Source organism: Tiliqua scincoides, chromosome 2 (assembly GCF_035046505.1).
Source record: "Tiliqua scincoides isolate rTilSci1 chromosome 2, rTilSci1.hap2, whole genome shotgun sequence".
Lineage (NCBI taxonomy): Eukaryota > Metazoa > Chordata > Lepidosauria > Squamata > Scincidae > Tiliqua > Tiliqua scincoides.
This window is the reverse complement of record NC_089822.1, coordinates 56725066-56744700: the sequence shown is the minus strand read 5'-3', so window position 1 is coordinate 56744700 and position 19635 is coordinate 56725066. Positions and strand designations below refer to the sequence as shown.

Sequence of the window (19635 nt, the reverse complement as noted above, 5' to 3'; positions counted from 1 at the left end):
TTCAGCTATGGATTTATCCTCATGGGTGCATTACAAGACAGCAGTTTTCCACTGGAAAAAAATTTAACCTATAAATCTTTAATTCACATTTCTGAGAAACCCTGGTACCTTACTTTTCTGGTAAGAAAGGCAAGTGGAATTGATTAGAAAGGTATTTCTGTCTGTGTCTGAAAAACATTGCCTATTTTTCCATACACAAAGCTAGAAAAATTACATGCTTTCCTTTAAATCTGGAAATGCTAATTAAAGATTGGGGGGAGGCACATACTTGCAGAAATAAAAGTATTCCCAGCAGCTGCAAATCTAACTGTTTCAGCTGCAATATATTACAGCTGTGTACATTTTATATTGTTCTAATCTGTCCAATACATCTTTGCAAGTGACAAATTTACCTATTATCTTCATTGAAACAGCTGCTGATGTCTCTCATTCTTTTTAGCATGCTATGAAGTGAATTAAACAACCTAAAGTGCTTTGGCCCGGGTAAGAAATGGTTTCCGCATGTCAGAGGCTTCTGAATGAAGTTGCTAAGTCTTTGACTTTACGCCAGAGCATAATCAAATTGGCCTTTCTCTAGTCCATCAAGTCCATCAGCCCAAGTGGAGGTTGGCATACTCCTGTATGGGTCTAGAAGGATTCGAAAACACCGGACAATGAGAATCCCTAGGAAAACAAATAATAAAATCACAAAGACAAAGGTTGTTTTCTGTTCCAATGTGATGCCTGTTTCTGAGGGAATGTTCCCAGAAGAGAAGAAAGTGGAGGTGAAGGCCTCTCCATCCATTCTCCAGGAAAAATGAAACAGTAATCCCACAAACTTTTCCTTTTCATCATCAGTGCATGGAAATCATCATGATCCATGAGCCATGTGGAGGTTCTTGATTACCTAAGACATAATTGTTGAGAAATATGGTTACAAGTCAGCCTCTTCCATGTAGGATTATCCCACAAAACACACAGGTCTCACAATGCATATTGAAGCCTATCAGAGTGCTGGATAAGACTGTCTTCTCTGTCTGAAATTATTCTTGAAGATTATTTTCCCCAAATGTGATGTTATCTTGGAAATTTCTGGAGGCTCTGTTAAAATCCCCAAGAGTGCTTTCGATAGTCATCTGGAGACTGATGCTGGCTCCTGGAGGGTTGGCAACATTACCGAAGTTGGGGAAGGGCTGGGGGTCAATTGTCTCTTCCTTCCAAAAATCCTCTAACTTCTCCAGATCAGGTAAAAAGGGTTTCATCCCACACCCTAACTTGTAGGTATGACTCAAGTCAAGATACATCCCAATGGCATTGTTGACAAAAGCAGCCAAACTTTCTGTGTCAATTGTTCCCCATTAATAACTAGCAGCCCAATCCGATTCTTTCCCCCCTGCTGATGCAGCGATGTTGAAATGGCTGCTGCTGCATAGTGCAGAAGGGACAGTCTCCTCTGGGTAAGGGAACATTTGTCACCTTACCCAGCGGTAAATATTTGTAGCACAGAGTGGTATACTTGGAACTGTATACCCTGAGAGCCAGGGTCGTGCAGTGGTTTGGGAGGTGGACTTAGACCTAGAAGATCCAGGTTCAAATCCCCCCTCAGCCATGAAGCTTCCCGGGTGACCTTGGGTCAGTCACTTTCTCTCACCTACCTCACAGGGTTGTTGTGAAAACAAAAAGGAAGGGAGCAGCTGTGTACACCACCCTGAACTCTTTGGAGGAAGGGCAGTATAAAAATGTGAAAAATAAAAAATAAACTGTGCCCATCCCCACCCCACCCCCCCTCATTCTGCCGTCCCCCACCTGTATTCTGCCCCATACCACCTCCCCAGCCAACTTGCCCTGGTGGGTCCAGGGGGATCCACTTCCAACAGGAGTGATTTTCACGACTGCCATAAGGCAGTCAGTGCTGGTGGAACACCCACCAGTAGGGCAGCCCAATAGGATTGGGCTGTTTAGTCAAGCCAAACCAAAAGAAATGGACTATTTCTTAACGTTGCACAGCAGAATAGCATGGGTAACAACTCCAGCCAATAAAATAGTATCAATTATTTATATTGTATCTTATTAATATCCAGATGATGGCCGGATCCCAAAGGATCTCCTCTATGGAGAACTTGTGCAAGGAAAGCGCCCTACAGGTAGACCACAGCTGCGATACAAGGACATCTGCAAGAGGGATCTGAAGGCCTTAGGAGTGGACCTCAACAGGTGGGAAACCCTGGCCTCTGAGCGGCCCGCTTGGAGGCAGGCTGTGCAGCATGGCCTTTCCCAGTTTGATGAGACACTTGGCCAACAGTCTGAGGCAAAGAGGCAAAGAAGGAAGGCCCATAGCCAGGGAGACAGACCAGGGACAGACTGCACTTGCTCCCAGTGTGGAAGGGATTGTCACTCCCGAATTGGCCTTTTCAGCCACACTAGACGCTGTTCCAGAACCACCATTCAGAGCGTGATACCATAGTCTTTCGAGACTGAAAGTTGCCAACAATAAAATTAATATTACAGGACATTTAACATAAGAAGAATAGCAAAAGTAATTCAATTGAAGCAAGAAATGATGTTTTGGACAGGGCAAATGGAAATTAACCAAATTGAAATTTGGCTCAGTAACCAACCAGCAATACAAATTGGTCAATACTCATCCTAAAAAATGATTAGAGACAAAACTAAATGGGTTAAATTCACTATATTTGAAGCACATTCTTTTTTCAAAATTAATTGGAATAAATCTTCAGCATTTGGTAATGTACTATGGCTCTACTCCTGAAAACTATGATCAGAGCCTCTGATTGCCTAAGAACCATATTCAGCAGACGCTCTATTGCAGCAATTTTCAGTCTTTTTCATCTCATAGCACACTGACAAGGCATTAAAATTGTCAAGGCACACCATCAGGTTTTTGACAATTGACAAGTCACACTGCACTGTCAGCAAGGGCTTGCATCCCCCAGTGACCCTACTAAGAAATGATCCTACCCCAAACACCTGTAACACACCTGTAGACCATCTGTGGCACACCAGTGTGCCACAGCACAGTGATTGAAAATGGCTGCTCTGTTGCATAGGGGCCATGCTTGTACATTTTGCAGGCCCTTGTGCTTGGCAAAAAGTTGCTTCTGAAGTTCAAGAGAGCCATTGGAATGGCTTGTGATAAGCCCCCTGGAGTGGCTTGTGATAAGGCAGGGGGGCTGCAAGGAAGGAATCAGAGACTCTCCTAATTGTGTAAACCAGTGGTTCTCAAACTTTTAGCACCAGGACACACTTTTTAGAATGAGAATCAGTCAGGACCCACCAGAAGCTATGTCATGACCAAAAGTGACATCATCAAGCAGGAAAATTTTTGACAATCCTAGTCTGCGATCCTACTCACGCTTACTCAGGCATAAATCCCATTTACTATCATTGTTAAAAGCATATACATAGTAGCCTGTTAAAAAGTACAGATCTGCAACTTTTCCCCAAATTTATACAACTGTAGCGACAAGTCTAATAAATTAAAAATATAATATTGAAATGAATGGGAACCAACCTGAAATTAGCTTGCAACCCACCTAGTGGGTCCTGACCCACAGTTTGAGAGACACTGGTGTAAGCAGATGTGGCTTCCATTCATGAAAGGAGCTAATTTGGTGCTACTTATTGTATTCCATTGTTTGTTCTTGGTTGTACTTTTCAAGAGCTTGATAAAGTGAACAGTATCATATACACAGAGACATCACATCAGTAGTACAATATCAACAATGCCCTAACTCCTGTTTCTGCAAATGTCATTGGACACAATAGTATGAGATACTGAAAGAGAGAGAGAAAAAGCTTAATATCAACTTAATCATAAATGCTCTGGAGCCAAGAGAGAGCAGTGAAGCTCACCTCCATAAACCAAATTTTTCAGGATAATAAACACTGAAGCAAAGGGCAAAATAATAGCATAGCTGTAGGGGGAGCAGAGCGCTCAGTTTTGCAGGGTGCCTCAATGTACTGTGTAAGCTGCCACTCTCCCTCACTCTCAGAGCCATTCCCAGTGGTGAGAGCAAAGTGGAAGTGTCTCCTCAGCTTTGCTCTCACCGCCAGAATGTGGCTCCGATGGCGAGGGGAAGGGGCAGCTTTTACAGCGTGCTGAGGCAACATCCAAAACATAGTGCTGTGCGCCCCCCCATAGGTATGCTACTGCGGGCAAAGTGGTCCAGAAGGATCCCTTCAAGTTGGGTTAATGAACCACAAAATAGTGAATTGAGTTCAGTGTAAGTACATGTAAAGCAATGTATGCTGAGGTGAAAATATTCAAATAAGAACATAAGAAGAGCCCTGCTGGATCAGGCCAAAGGCCCATCTAGTCCAGCTTCCTGTATCTCACAGTGGCCCACCAAATGCCTGAGGGAGCTCACAAGACAACAGACACAACCTGCATCCCGGTACCCTCCCCTGCATCTGGCAATCAGAGGCAGCCTGCCTCTAAAACCAAGAGCTTGCACATACCTACTATCCTATGCAGAAGTAAGCTCCAACATGCTCAGTGGGACTTACTCCCAGGAAAGTGTTATAGGATTGCAGCTTTATCTATTTACATCACATCTTTCTATCATTTTAGGAGAAAAGATTTTAAGAATTATGATAGACAATTCTCTGAAATATGACATTTAGTGCACAGTACAAAATATTTTTTTAAAAAGGCAGATTGAATGTTTAGAATTATGAGGACAAGGATTGAAATTGATTCTAGAACCATAGAATTGGAAGAGGCCTTCAAGACCATCCAGCCCAACCCCCTACTTGAAGCAGGAAAATCTTTCTACAGCATCTCCGAAAGATGCCTGTCAAACCTCTCTTTGAAGACCTTCAGTGAGGGAGACCCCACCACTCTCCTGCCAGTGTTCTAATGCTTTTAAATAAACCCAATATGCATCTACATCTGGAATTCCTTGAACAGTTCAAGCCAATCAATCTCAAGCCTGTCTCAGAGCTAGGAAAAGGTATAGAAAAAGGTGACCAGAATGAATGCAGGATTGAAACACTTTCACTATGAAGAAAGATTAAAGCATATTTTTGTTTACAAGAAAGAGCGGTGGTGAAGACAGCCAAATATTCTAATATATGCTAGAAGGTGAGCTGAAAACACATTTCTTGTGTTCCAAACTCACACACACACACAAACCTGCCTGCTAGCTGAGGATAACATTTCATACATCTGATGAAGTGAACTATAGTCCACAGAAGCTTATGCATCAGTAAATCTGTTAGTCCAATGTACATGGCTATGGTTCCTACTTAAAAGGGTTGCTGTTATGATAAAATGTTAAAAATAAATAAAATCAATAAAAATCAATAATAGTATTCATCACCCTAGTAAGACACAATGTAGCAGATGGAGATGGTGGTCTAACTTTAAGACTTTGTTCTTGCATATGTCTTTTTACTTGTTTTTTTCTCAAAGATCTGTTAATTCCTGTTCAGTTTGCTGGATTTTTATGCAAGAATCCCATCAAGGCTGAGGGCTTAAACCTTATAACCTAGAAAGTGAAATACACTCTTGTTACAACAAAATAAATTCATTCACTTAACTTTTAAGCTTAACATTTGATTCTGTAGCTTGTAGAAAAGTATGTCAAACTCCTAGCTTAATGGTTCAGCCCTGCCACACATCTCTACATATGTCCAGTGGGAGTCTGTCACCCAGTATCTAAGCATTTTCATTTAGTACACTTTCCAGCTGAGGTCATAAGTTGCTTTACGGTAGTGCTAAACATTCAGCATCTACAAAATAGTTTCAAATCAATGAAGAGTCTTGCAGCACCTTAAAAGCTGTGCATAAGATTGCAGCCTCACTTATCTGGGAGCAAGTCCCATTGAACTCAATGGAGTTTACTGCTGAGTAGACATGCATAGGTGTTTGCTGTAACAAATTTATGAATAAGGTTTCATGCACTATAGTCCACTTTATCAAATGGATTCTTATCATAAGAACAATAAACGTAATGCATTTGAACTTTCTAATTAGGCTCCAAAAATTCAGTTCAAATTGCATTCATTCCCATGCTATGGTATGAAAATATTAATCACCATTATTGTGTTATGTATGTATTCCTGGCCTCATCAACTTCAGTTAGTAAATGTAGATTATCAAGTTTGTGGAATTTATGGTTGAAATATTTTATACAAATAATCAAGCTGCCAATTGTCACAGAAATGTGACTTTCCAACAGATTGGAGGGAACAAATCTTTGAATATTCACATCATAAGTAGAGAACACATTCTAATTAATAAATTCAAGATTCTACCTTAACATTAAGAGGTAATATAGATTTTTAGGGCTGCTGTCCTACACACACTTACTTGAGAGCAGCGCTGCATTCCTCTGCACACTTACCTGGGAATAAGTCCTACTGACATAAATAGAATGATTTCTGAGTAGGCATGCATATGATTGAGCTGTGAGCCCCACTGCAGTTAATAGAACTTACTTCTGAGTAGACATGCCTAGGGTTGGGCTGAAAGAAAATTACAGTACTTCATGATACTCAACAGATTAAGAAATTGTTATAACTTTAAAAAAATATATTACCATTAAAAAAAAATTGTTGCTATTGCTATTATACCAGCAATACTCAGAGAGCTATTAGAGCTATGCTAAATAGTACACTTTAATTATATTTGATTACTTCTCAAGTTCTATTATTTTGTATATGTTTACCTAGCATTTTGTATGACTTATACATGGAAAATGCAATGTTCTCATAGAATATACAGCCTGATACAGCATATTTTCAGAGCAGTAAGTCCCACTGAGTTAAAGGGTTTACTTCCAAGTAGCAGCAAAAATTTTTTTTAAAAGGTGTCTAAGAGTTCAGCCACAGTCTCAGCAACATAGAAAATATCATTTTTAAGTTAGCCAAACATTAAAGGTGAACTTTCCATATACATGTAGATTTTAAAAAATAGCCCTTAGCACACTTGCATTTATACATGACCAATAGCCCAAAAATATATTTTAAGTTGCATCATATTGCTTATTCAGTCTTCTCTCCAATATTTATAATATGCAGCTAGTTTTGATTCACACTAAGATACCCTTAAGCAGAAATAGACAATTAGCACTGTTCAGGCTTTGTCACAGAAGAAATACCTTTGTCCAGTCAAGAGAAAAGTTAACCTGGGTTCTACGGCAGCAGTTGCAGGTAGTTTTGTTTCCATTCTTCAGACTGCTGGTTGTAGTCCAAAGCAAGAAGAGATGATTCTCAAGAACTGGCACTGGGATTTAAAGGCTTAGAGTCTTACATGACAGTTTTGTTTTTTTTAAAGCATGAATGTGATTCCTGCTTATGTTAGAACCAATTAGCTGACAACTGTTGTTCCTGAGTCAAGCCATGATTTCAGTTCTGCCTCAGCTACTCCTCAGTAGCTTCAGCTTCAGTGAGTAACAGCATCCTAGCAGGCTGCCTGAACCATGTTCAGAAAACATTAACATTCTAAAGGAGTACAATATATCTATATATATAATATCAGGGTGTTCCTCCCTATATCTTTGTAAAAATCAAGGCAATACATTTCCCAGTGTTTTGCCCCTTTTGTGCAATATCGATTGCTGTCAGTAATCTGCCTTTTCAATGCCAGTTAGCAGCCTTGCATTAGCCAATTGGAATATTCATTATGATCAGTGACCTTCAGGCAAACTCATTAATTAGAGGATTTGTATGGAAAAAAAATATATAGGATGATAATTCAGTGGCTTGTTGAAGAAAAACAAACTGTGCTGCCTATCAATGAACATTTTATTATTTCTGTTGTGCCAGTGCTAATGCCTTCTACTCTTTGTACCCAAGAGATTCATTAAATTTGCTCTGCCTGGTCTCCACAGGGAAGACCATATTTAACTGTGCTCCCAGCCAGCATCAATCAGCACAGTGAAGCCATGTCCTGTAATTTAGGGGATTATGCTGTTTCAGACACATACAGTCTGTGTAATTCTCTCTCTCTTTAATTATTGTATTTTACAAGATTCAGATACTGGGAATAGTAATAACATGATTGTAATCCAGAAAATGCTTTAGACATTTTCTGGATTACAGCCTTTGTCATTGTTGAATTGGAAGGGATTAGAGTTTTTGTTGAGTTCTGCTAGAAACAACTAAGAAAGAGGTGATTATTCTCTGTGTCCCATAAACAATTACTATCTGTCATTACATCCTAGTTTAGCAGTCACAGAAGTAAATTTAGTTTGATTAGGATGCTATCTTAAACACACTTACCAGAGATGAACAGCCCATCCTTATTCCATCCCCCCTCTATCGATGCAGTGGTGCCAAAATGGCTACTGCTGCATCCTGAGGGTAGGGGGGGCCTATGGAGATCTCCTCCGAGTATTATTCTCTTACCCAGTGGTAAGCCTTCATGGCGTGGAGGGTTTCTCCTTGGATCAGTGCTAGCAAAATTGCTGGGGTGCACTGCAAAATCAATTCCCGGGTTAGGATTCAGCAACCACCACTGCCACCTCTCCCCACCTCTTTCCGGAACCTAATTAGCCTATCCCCCACCCCATCACCTCCCCATTCTCTGCTCTGGGCTACCAAACTGAGTCAAAGAGTATTCAAGCTGCAAACCTAGTCTGTCAAGGGAAGTGCATTTCAATCTAGAGCAGGTGATACACATCACTGAATCTGCAGGTATCCTATGCAGGAGACCTTCTGCCTTGTTTGAATTTAATTTCAACTTGTTAACCCTCATCTAGTCACCGATTCCAAACATTAACTGAGAACATCTGCACTCATTCATCCATACTGAACATCTTTTGCCTTTGTTAACAGCAGACATTCTTAGTCTATCACATTTTTCCCCCACAGTGTTCCTCTTTGCCAGTTGCATATCTGGCAGAATTTCAACAGGTAACACTTTTCCTGCATAGACTTGTGATGATGTCATCTACAGAATTTCAGCCTATCAAGGCTCAGCCTGTCAAACCTGTCAGGATGCCTGCAAGAAAGAGAGATGGCAATCCTAAATAAATGACTTGGGGCTTAGACTATATGAACTGAAGCTAATGGACATCTGTGTGCAGATTTCGGTTGCCTTTATGTTCTAATAAAAGGAACATAGCTTGATCTTGAAATTCTTACGCGTATTTGTTTTAAAGGCATATTTGGAGGCTTGAAACCTTTGGCAGGAATGCATTTTTTTCAGAGAGCTACACTGCTAATGTCCATGTTGTCTCAGGTTTACATGGCAAATAAATATGCTATTCATATTATAACCTTAACTATGCCTCCTGCTGGATCCCTGATTCCCTCAAACCAGATTTCCCCTTGCAGCTAGAAAAAGCATTACTCTTTTTTTTTTCACGTTCTTTTTGCCTTCTTTATATGGTCTTGGAGCCAGGCTCCCTACCTTAAGCACTATCCAGCAAATGTTCAACATGCCTAAATCCTATTGAAATCAATGCGGCTAACAGTATAACAATACTATATTTTTAACAGCAGTGTTCAACTGGTTTCAGTGAGACTTATAAGCATGCAATTTTTCTTGATTTTATGTTTCACAAGAATGAGTAGAGTTTGATGGTCAACGTCACAAAATGTGCCTTTTAAGAAAGGTGGGGTAGACCTTTTCTAGTGAATTAACAATTCACATTCAGTGAATTGAACTCTCAGTATAATAAAGAATAGAGAGAATTATATAAAATATTTTAATCAGTAACTCTCCAAAGTGAATGTTCAAACCAGACTCAGCAATTAATTCTAGCTATAGTAGAAATACCTAGTAACAAAACTTTATAGACAATTTTCTTTGTGATTTAATTAATAGGATATTTGAAAGAGAATAGCATTCTTTAACTTAGCTTGATTAGTAAAAACCAGTGTACTATAAGCCATTTGCAAGGCTAAATGCTATTTCAGTGTCACTGTGATATAATGGGATCTTAGCTATTGACTATACAAAACACTTTGAACTATGTCTGTACTGCCAGTTATCAGTTCTCTACATGTCCCTTTTGTAGAATAGTAAACATTAATTTTCCATGTCATACAGTTAAGTCAGTAAAATCTTTAGAATGCTGCAAGCCAATATAAGTGCATTGAACGTAAATATTTCAGTACATGTATTTCTGGAAAATTTTCCTGCTCTTTTTAAGATTGTTCTGCTTGCTGGGTGTGACTTTTCAATTTGTTTTCAGACATGGACCGCAACATAATAATTCCCAAACTATTAAAATGGCTCCGTTGATAGGGTTTGTATTGAATCAGAACTGAAAGGGAGTTTCAAGGCCATCTGGTCCAACCCCTGCTTGAAGAAGGACAATCTACCGATAATTCCATTCCCCTCTTAGAAGTGATCCGTTCACAGTCCCTTTTGGTTCAACATGTCCAAAGTCTAGAGTTGCTCATTCCCAACCCAGAAATCACTGCTTTCCATTATATGAAAGCATAAAGAGAGCTCGCTGGTGCTGCTGTTCCTGTTTCCTATGGGGTCCCATTGCTCCCCCATCTCCTCAACTGCTGGAACAATCTAAACTTCAACTTTGTCCCAGAGGATGGAGGACAAGAGTAAATGATGTGACACGGAAAGGAAGGAATAGAACAGAAGGCACTGTAGTGGCAGTCTCTTTTACTGCTTATACAGTGTTGAAGGTAAAGGTACAATTTCTGGGTTGCAACCTACCAGCCATAGATGTTGAGTTTTGTTGAGCTAAAAGGAATTAATGGGTGGGTGACTTCTCAGATGTGGCTCCTGAACACAGCAAAATTACTTTTTATTTGGATTACGTCTGAATTAAGCCTTTGTGTTATACTGCCAATACTGGGGTACCAAAACATAGCTGAATGGAGATAGCAAAGTGGTTCCTCCACCTGTACAAGGATGCAAGCAGCACCCTTTACAGTTCACTGTACTTCTGCATTTCAGAGCCTGTACTAGCATATCATACTGCCTTTACCAATTAATTTAAGTTTGGCTTGTTCTGAAATGTTTGTTTATTGTGTAATTGTAGCAAAGTGGGGAGAACCATGCAATGTACTTTTAATAATTCATTTTTATGTTTGTTTGTTTGGTTAGGAAAAGAACAACATTTCAAACTGTCATGACCGTCTTTTCATTTCCTCCTCCATTCCTCACATCGGTCGTAGTGTATAAAAGGATGTCTGAAAAAAATGACAAGATTGCAGAACAGATGACATCTGCTGCAAAATCAAGGATTATGGAGGATAAACATGATGAAATTCTTCTCTCCCTCCACGCACACGTTATTTATGCAAATTTCTTAAGATCAATTTGAAAGCAGTAAGACAGCAATTTATTTATTCAGGTTGTCATCGTTAAGAAGGTGCTAGACAATCCATAACAATCAGCTCTAGAACAAAAAACAACCATTTAAATTTGCAGTCCAAGCAAACTTGTTAGAATCAAACAAAAAGTTAGCTTTTGTTTTTCACCAACTAACTTCAGTTGCCTATAAACTTACACTGATACAGTCACAGTGCAGCTCCAAGGTGAGGGAACAAGCATTCCCTTCTCTTGAGGAGGCCTCCATGACAGCCCCCCCCCCCCACTGCAGGATGCAGTGCACACCGTTTGCATGGCTGCTTCAGTGCTGGAAAGTTGGATAGGATTGGGCCCTCAGTGTCTTAAATTCCAGTTCTCTTGCCTTGAAAATGAATACCAATTTAGCATCTGCGCTTTTTCAAAGATCTCCACAGTATAACGTGATATATAATTTGACATCATTCAACTCAACTAAGGGCCCAATCGTATCCAACTTTCCAGCACTGGTGCAACCACAATGCAGCCCCGAGGTAAGGAACAAATGTTCCCATACCTTGAGGAGACCTCTGTGACTCCCCAACACAGGAAGCAGTGCATGCTCCATTGGCACAGCAGCACTGGCACTGGAAAATTGGATAGGATTGGGTCCTAAGGCTGCAATCCTATCTGCACTTTCCTGGGAATAAGCCTCACTGAACACAATGGAACTTACTTCTGTACCAATATGCATAGGATTGTGCTCTAAGCCATATAGTTCTTCTTTCAGGACAAAATTTAAAAGTATTAATGCAATTGCATAAAAACATATATAAATGGTGACCAGGAGCCATATATTTGGCAGGCTATTTAAAATCAATATGGAAGATTTAGGTTCATCTCATTATCTCCACTAGACTCTCTGGTCAGTTTTTTTTTTTAAATATGTACCTCCAGGCCTTTACCAATGCTAGAAAATTACCCACCAGTCCAAGAAGGCCTGTCTCTGCCCCCATAAGAAGTAGGGAGGGGGTGATGTGATCACCAGGATTATGCCACCACCAGGGACAGAGGGGCTTTTGTTTTCCTTACATCTGCCTGTGCCAGCCTATGGAGGGAGCAGCAAGCCTTGTGGACCCATCTGCAGGGTTCCCTGCAAATTGAAAAAATGCAGACATGATCCACTTCCGTGTTGCGATCATGAAACTGGAAGTGGGTCACTATTGCATTTTTTCCATTTTCTGAGGTGCAAAGAACCCTGCACAGGGGTCTGTGGAGCTCCCTGCTCACCCTGGAGGTTGGCGGAGAACCACAAAAGCCCCTCTGTCCCCAGAGGCACCATGATCCTGGCAATCATGTCGCCACCATCCCTCTGTCCCTGCAAAAACTCAATGCAATTCTCAAACTCCAAGAGATTTTGAGAACCACTGTACTAAGAATACATGTAGCAGTTTCCGAATTTATTACTTTCAGAAACAATTTTAGATATGATAAGTTTTAAGAAACTGCCTGACTTTTTGGCTGTCCGCATTGTTGGTTCAGTTGCTAATTGATAAGACTCTCCAAAGTGAGAGCTTGCAAATGGGAACACAATTAGCAGAGTCAATCACAGAAGATAAATGATTCATTAATGATCTTTGGGCAAAGCAAGAGAATATTGTAAACCCCAGAAGGATGATAAATCTGTGGTTCTTTATGATTCATTTTCTTGAGCTTTATGTTCTTCTTGAACAGATAATTAGTTCTATCCATAAAAGTTTAATAGCAAGGAAGTTTGATTCTACAGGGTCAGTTTTTCTAGGGTCAAAGGGAAATAATTGTCATTGCAGTTTTAATAATATATGGATTATTATTATTAAAGCCATTTGAGGCCTGTGGAGCACTCTTAAACTTCTTGTTGGCATCCTTCAGTCTCGGAAGCCTATGGTATTGCGCTCTGAATGCTGGTTCTGGAACAGGGTGTCCTCTTCAGTGCGCGAAGCCTGGGTAAAGTAGGTATGGCGGATAGGCTGTTACCCATGCAGCAAATCCCCCCTCTCCACGTCGCTGAAATGGTCCAATGGAAAGGCAGAGGCCAATACGGTTGGTTCCAGCGGCGTCACAGGAGTTGCCAGAACGTGACTGTGTTCAGCCATGAACTGCCTCAGGGACTCCGGCTCCAGATTTTGCCTCGAGGTTGACTCCTAAAGCCTTTTCTATAACTGGATGTAACCACAAGGCAGTGGAGGTTTGGGATCAGAGTTTTCCTTCTCTCAGATGAGCTGCCTTCCCAGCCTAGTGAGTCCCATCTACCTGGTAGCTGTTTAGTCACCTCTTACAACAAGTACAGCCAGACGGAGGGCCTATTCTTATCCCCAGCCCCCAGGGGAAACTCTTAAACTATACTTCCGGTTTTTATCAGAAAAGTGCGCCAGAAACCTCAGAAGGCTTTCAGAGCCACTAGGAATGCCACATGAGGCTCCTTGTGGCTAGATAAGTATCTGGGGGAGGCGGTGTGATGCACGGGGGTGGCATGTTGAAGTCCTGTGCCCTAGGTGGCAAAGGGGTCAGGTCTGTAACTATGTACTCTGCCTTTCCCATGTCGGAGCACATGCCCAAGGTGCTTACAGTTCCCAATTAAAATATGCAGCATATAAAAACAATAAATAAAACCATAATTTTAAAAGCAATAAAACCTTTGGAGGAGGGCAAACAGTTTATTTCCAAGGCACTGCTACAGAGGCACAAGGGGCATAGCTCATCACCCAAGCTCAAGACAGAACAAAAACATTTTGAGCCCTTGCTGAAAAGTCATGAGGGAGGGGATAGTTCTTAATTCCCCCAATAGGAAGTTCCATAATTGTTTACTTACAGTAAACATAAACAGGCTCAAATTGTAAAATATAATTTTTCTTTGAATAGTCTTCAGTGTAATTTCCGATGATTTTGAGGCATCCTTTAGGAGATGTGGCATGCCCACATTGGAAGAGCAGGACAAATGGAAAGTTCTCAGCAGAAAATACCCCTTCAAATACAACAAGCTCTCTAGGTCTCTGTGACTCATCCTCACTCAGGGTTTCAGAGTAAATCATCCATCATTTGCACAAGTACACCTAAATATTTATAGTTGTCATCACACTGAACCACCAACATGCAATGAAGTTCATAAACATTTCTATTTTCAGACACCAGCCAAGTCCGCCTGGTTTAGCCTGGACTCCGACTCCATCAACCTTAAAGGGTTCAAATTCCATCTTCATTTCTGTCTCTCTTGGTCAGTTTTGAGAAATGGCACATAAAGATCAATGCAAAACAAAGCACCGCACATACGGATTCAAAAGCAGTGCAGAACATCTTCAAATGTCTTTTTGTTTCCCATTTGCTTGCCTTACAAGCTAATTTTGAATATATTAAAGAATATACTAGCTAATTTTGAATATATTATAATTTTGAATATATTAAAGCAAGGGCTTTTAAATCTTGCTGAGAATTCTGACATGTGTTACATTCAGGCATCATGAATTCATTGTGTTCTGTTCTGTTAAATATAACCCAGCCCAGATGCCCCATCATTAAAAGAGCTGGATCAGACCCCAGACCCAGGGCCAGCCCAGGACCTCCTGATGCTTGAGGTGACATGCTAAATGCTGCCCCCCCCTCACACAATGACATACCAGTCTCTGCTCCTCCCATTCTTGAATGTTCTAGCTCAGCATTCTCCTACCCTCCACGTTTCCTCACCCTTTGTCTTCTTCCTTTTCTAATCCAGGGAATAGAAAAAGAAGGAAGAGCCATGGAGGCAAATGGGTGGGCAGAAGTGAACATCTCCCACCAGTCTGCTGCCTGAGGCTTCAGTTTGCCTCCGGGGTGATTGGCCCTGATCAGTCTAATGCAGTGGTTCTCAAAGTTTTTAGAGGCCTGAGAAGCTGCTGCCTGATTTATAATTGCCAAGGGGTGTGGCTATAATATTGATTGGGTAGCAGTGCTTCGCCTCCCCCAAAGTAGCAGCTTGATTAACCCTTGATGCATGTAGCCTAATCTGCCCTGTGAGTTTTGCAAACAACCAAGAATTGGGTCATGTTCCCCTGGTGGGTTTCAGACCCACAGTTTGAGAACCACTGGTCTAATGAAAGGTCTCTCTGTTCCAGCACTGTTTCCCACAGTCGCCAACCAGATACTTCCAGGATCAAGTCCACAACCAGTGAATGAAGGCAATAGCCCTTCTGTGCTGTATTCCCCCCTCCCAGCAGTTCAGAGGCATACTACCTCTGAATCTGGAGGATCCATGTGGTGATCATGACAAATACACTCATCCTTTCTTTAATGGATTTGTCTAATTCACTCTTAAATGAATCTAAGCTGCATCAGTACATATCATGTCCACAATTCCATAAATTTGACATTGTATGAGAAAATATTTGGTTTGTTTGGAATCTACTGGCATTCAATTTGGGTAGGTATGCCTGAAATACAGCACACACACCAAAATCCAGAGATAACAGTAACATTCTGCTGGTTTTAAGCAGGGTAAGGCCTGGTTAGTACTTGGATGGGAGACCGCCTGGGAATACCGGGTGCTGTAGGCTTATATCATAGTCTTTCGAGACTGAAGGTTGCCAACCCTAAGAATTGTGGTGGTGGTGGTGGTTGTTTTAAATAACAAAACATAACGTGGGCATAAAGCTGGCCTTTGGTCAACAAAAATGCAGAACATGATCCCTGACCCACCCCATCAAATTCAGGAAAGATATGATGAGAACTGTGGCCGTTGCATGGAAATGTTTTTGTGCCGCTCACATCCATTTCAAAAGAATTTGCATGGCGTAAGTCCTGACTATGCATAAGATTAGTTGTTCTGTGTTCTTAACAAAGACTAACAGCAGCTGCCTCTTTCTCAAGGGCTTTCCCTTCATGAGCAAGCAAGAGAACCACAGGCACATCAGAAGCTTTTAATTGGATCAATAGTTCAGACAGTCACAGGCGGAGCCTAAATTAGATCACAACACTAGGGAAAGTAGCAATTCTGTGTTCTCTGTGCTGAGCACAAGCCTTTACAGTAAAATATTTATGTGCTTTTATTTTGATAGCTGAATTCAGTACAGTAAGATTATGAACCCCTGACACCTGCATATGACTTCAATTGAGAGAGTAGATACTACAGGCTACGGTTGTTACAAGTCTAACTTAAAAAAAAAAAAAGGAAAGCTTCTAAAAGTAGATTTCAGGAGCACTTTCCATTCATCATTAGGCCACACTGATTGTTCTGGCTAGGAGCACCTGCACACAAATCTCTAACTGGATTAGAAACTTCACATGAAAGTGAGTGGCTGCTGTTCTAGACCTAATTTAGCTGCCAGGGATATGAAATTTAGGGCCTGAACTGATCCAACTTTTCAACAACAATGCAGCTGCCGATTTAATGCAGCCCCAAGGTAAGAAAATTATTTTTCCCTTTCCTTGAGGAGAACTCTGTGACTACCCCCACCACCATAGTATGCAGCGCACATCCTGTTGGCCCAGGTGCATCAGTGCTGGAAAGTTGTATAGGATTGGGCCCTTAAGGGCATAACTTAAATTATGTATTTGTTTACAGATGATGGCCGGATCCCAAAGGATCTCCTCTATGGAGAACTCGTGCAAGGAAAGCGCCTTACAGGTAGACCACAGCTGCTATACAAGGACATCTGCAAGAGGGATCTGAAGGCCTTAGGAGTGGACCTCAACAGGTGGGAAACCCTGGCCTCTGAGCGGCCCGCTTGGAGGCAGGCTGTGCAGCATGGCCTTTCCCATTCTGAAGAGACACTTGGCCAACAGAGTGAGGTAAAGAGGGAAGGCCCACAGCCAGGGAGACAGACCAGGGACAGACTGCACTTGCTCCCAGTGTGGAAGGGATTGTCACTCCCAAATTGGCCTTTTCAGCCACCCTAGATGCTGTTCCAGAACCACCATTCAGAGCGTGATACCATAGTCTTTCGAGACTGAAGGTTGCCAAATAATTAGCTGCAAAAATTTAAAACACTTCTCCTGATTCAGGAAATAAATGGACATGTTGACTTTCATGCTGGCTGGTCTATCTCCTTCACAACCATATATTCACAACCATATATTGAGTATGCCACATGGAACCTTTTCTAACATTGATATAAGAATGACAGACTGTCTGCATGTCGCTCAGAGGAGCCCTGACAAACTTTGGCTCACAGTTAATGTGGGAGAAGGGTGTGCCTTCATCTCCTGCTGGTGAGCTTTTCAGAGGAAGCTGGTGGACTGCTGTAGGGAAACAGGATGTGGGACTAAACAGGCCTTTGGCCTGATGCAGCAGGGCTTCTTATAGTCTAATGCAGTGGTTCTCAAACTGTGGGTTGGGACTCATTTGGTGGGTCATGATCTGATTTCAGGTGGGTCGCGAAATGCTGGTGGCAGCCATCTTGGAAGATGGCAAAAGACATATGCGGCACCATTTCGGAAGTGGGCAAAGCCTGGGCGTCGCCATTTTAAGCTTCCAGGCAATGAGACGTAACTAAGAGCAGCTTGCACATGTGCAAAGAAAGCAGCGTGCTGCTTTTCCTCAGAAAGCGTGCTGCTACCTAATATGTGGCAGCAGTAAAGAAGGACAATTCTATGCTTGGGATCATTAGAAAAGGTATTGAGAACAAAACGGTTGATATTATAATGCTGTTGAACAAATTGATGATAAGGCCACACCTGGAGTATTGTGTCCAGTTCTGGTCGCCACATCTCAAAAAGGACATAGTGGAAATGGAATAGGTGCAAAAGAGAGCGACTAAGATGATTACGGGGCTGGGGCACCTTCCTTATGAGGAAAGGCTACAGCGTTTGGGCTTCTTCAGCCTAGAAAAGAAACGCCTGAGGGGGACATGATTGAGACATACAAAATTATGCATGGGAAGCATAAAGTGGATAGAGAGTTGCTCTTTACACTCTCACATAACACCAGAACCAGGGGACATCCACTGAAACTGAGTGTTGGGAGAGTTAGGACTGATAAAAGAAAATATTTCTTTACTCAGAGTGTGGTTGGTCTGTGGAACTCCTTGCTGCAGGATGTGGTGACAGCATCTGGTCTGGATGCCTTTAAAAGGGGTTTGGACAAGTTTTTGGAGGAAAAATCCATTATGGGTTACAAGCCATGATGTGTATGTGCAACCTCCTGATTTTAGAAATGGGCTATGTCAGATGCAAAGGAGGGCACCAGGATGCAGGTCTCTTGTTACCTGGTGTGCTCCCTGGAGCATTTGGTGGGCCGCTGTGAGATACAGGAAGCTGGATTAGATGGGCCTATGGCCTGATCCAGTGGGGCTTTTCTTTTGTTCTTATGTTCTTATGGCTAAAAAGGGTAAGAACCACTGGTCTAATGTATCTAAAAATACTTTAAAATTAAAGAGAGAAAATGTTTAGGTGTGTCAAATGACAGAATTTTCCTGCTCTGATTCATAACAGGACCACACCATGGAAGGCTGGGTACCACTTTGATGTGGATACAGTTATTCCAATATACAGTATGGAAAAAAGGAAAGTAATGAGTAATTGTTTGTTGGCAGTTCACAGGAGGAGACTGGGCAAGGGAAAATGACTAGACAAATTCATGGAGGAAAGATGTATCAGTGGTTATTAGCAGGAATGTGTGGTGTGGGGGCAGTAGGTGAGGCAGAACTACTCCATCGTAGTCCATGGAAAAGCACCACAGCTGCCCCACCTGTTTACACCTGAGAAGGCTCTCCTTACACTCAAGAAAGTGGGTATAAGGAGAGCTTCTTCAGGTGCAAGCAGGCAAGGCAGCTGCAGTGCTTTTCCATGGACCACAATGAGGCAGTTCTACCTCACCTGCCACACACACCCCCCCCCCCCACGTCCCTGGTTATGAGCCATGATACCTATACGGAAGCTCCATGTAAGTAGCTGTGATGAAGCCTATCCTCCCCCCCCCCCATTTATTGCCTAATTTCCTATGTTTTTGGACACCTTTAACTCCCTGGAATTTCCTGTGCAAATTCAGCAGCCCAAAAATCTGCAGGGGCACACTTTGCAATCAGCCTTTGTCCTTTGTTTGAAACTCTGTTTGCTTGAAACTCCAGCCCCACATGCATTTGTGGATTAAGGAAATTCTTCTGTACCTGGAATACTGAGTTTGACTTGTGCTTAGCACAGTGCTTCCCAAACTCTTACAAGGAGTTGGGAGCACTGTAAGTGTGGGGGGAAGGGGCTATGGCAGCAACATGATCCCTATGCTGTTGCCGGGGATGGGAGAAGCTTGGAGGTACATGTGAAAGACTCCCCAGACCCCCCTCCCCCCCGCTCCAGCACTGACTGCCAGTAAGTAAAAAATCCCCATTCCCAGCAGTGTGATTCTGGGCATTGTGTTGCTGCTTTCTTCCCTCACCATCCTTTAAAGGGGCATGGACAAGTCCTTCCCTTGCTGGTAGGTCACG

At 41.9% G+C, this 19635-nt stretch overlaps 1 protein-coding gene across 1 annotated transcript; it reads right to left on the bottom strand.

Annotated features, from left to right (window-relative positions):
• Nucleotides 1-541: 541 nt before the first annotated feature.
• On the bottom strand, nt 542-834 carry CTXN3 (cortexin 3). Its single transcript, XM_066618163.1, is given in 2 exon segments — nt 542-804; nt 807-834. Coding segments are annotated over 2 exon segments (291 nt in total).
• Nucleotides 835-19635: the final 18801 nt, after the last annotated feature.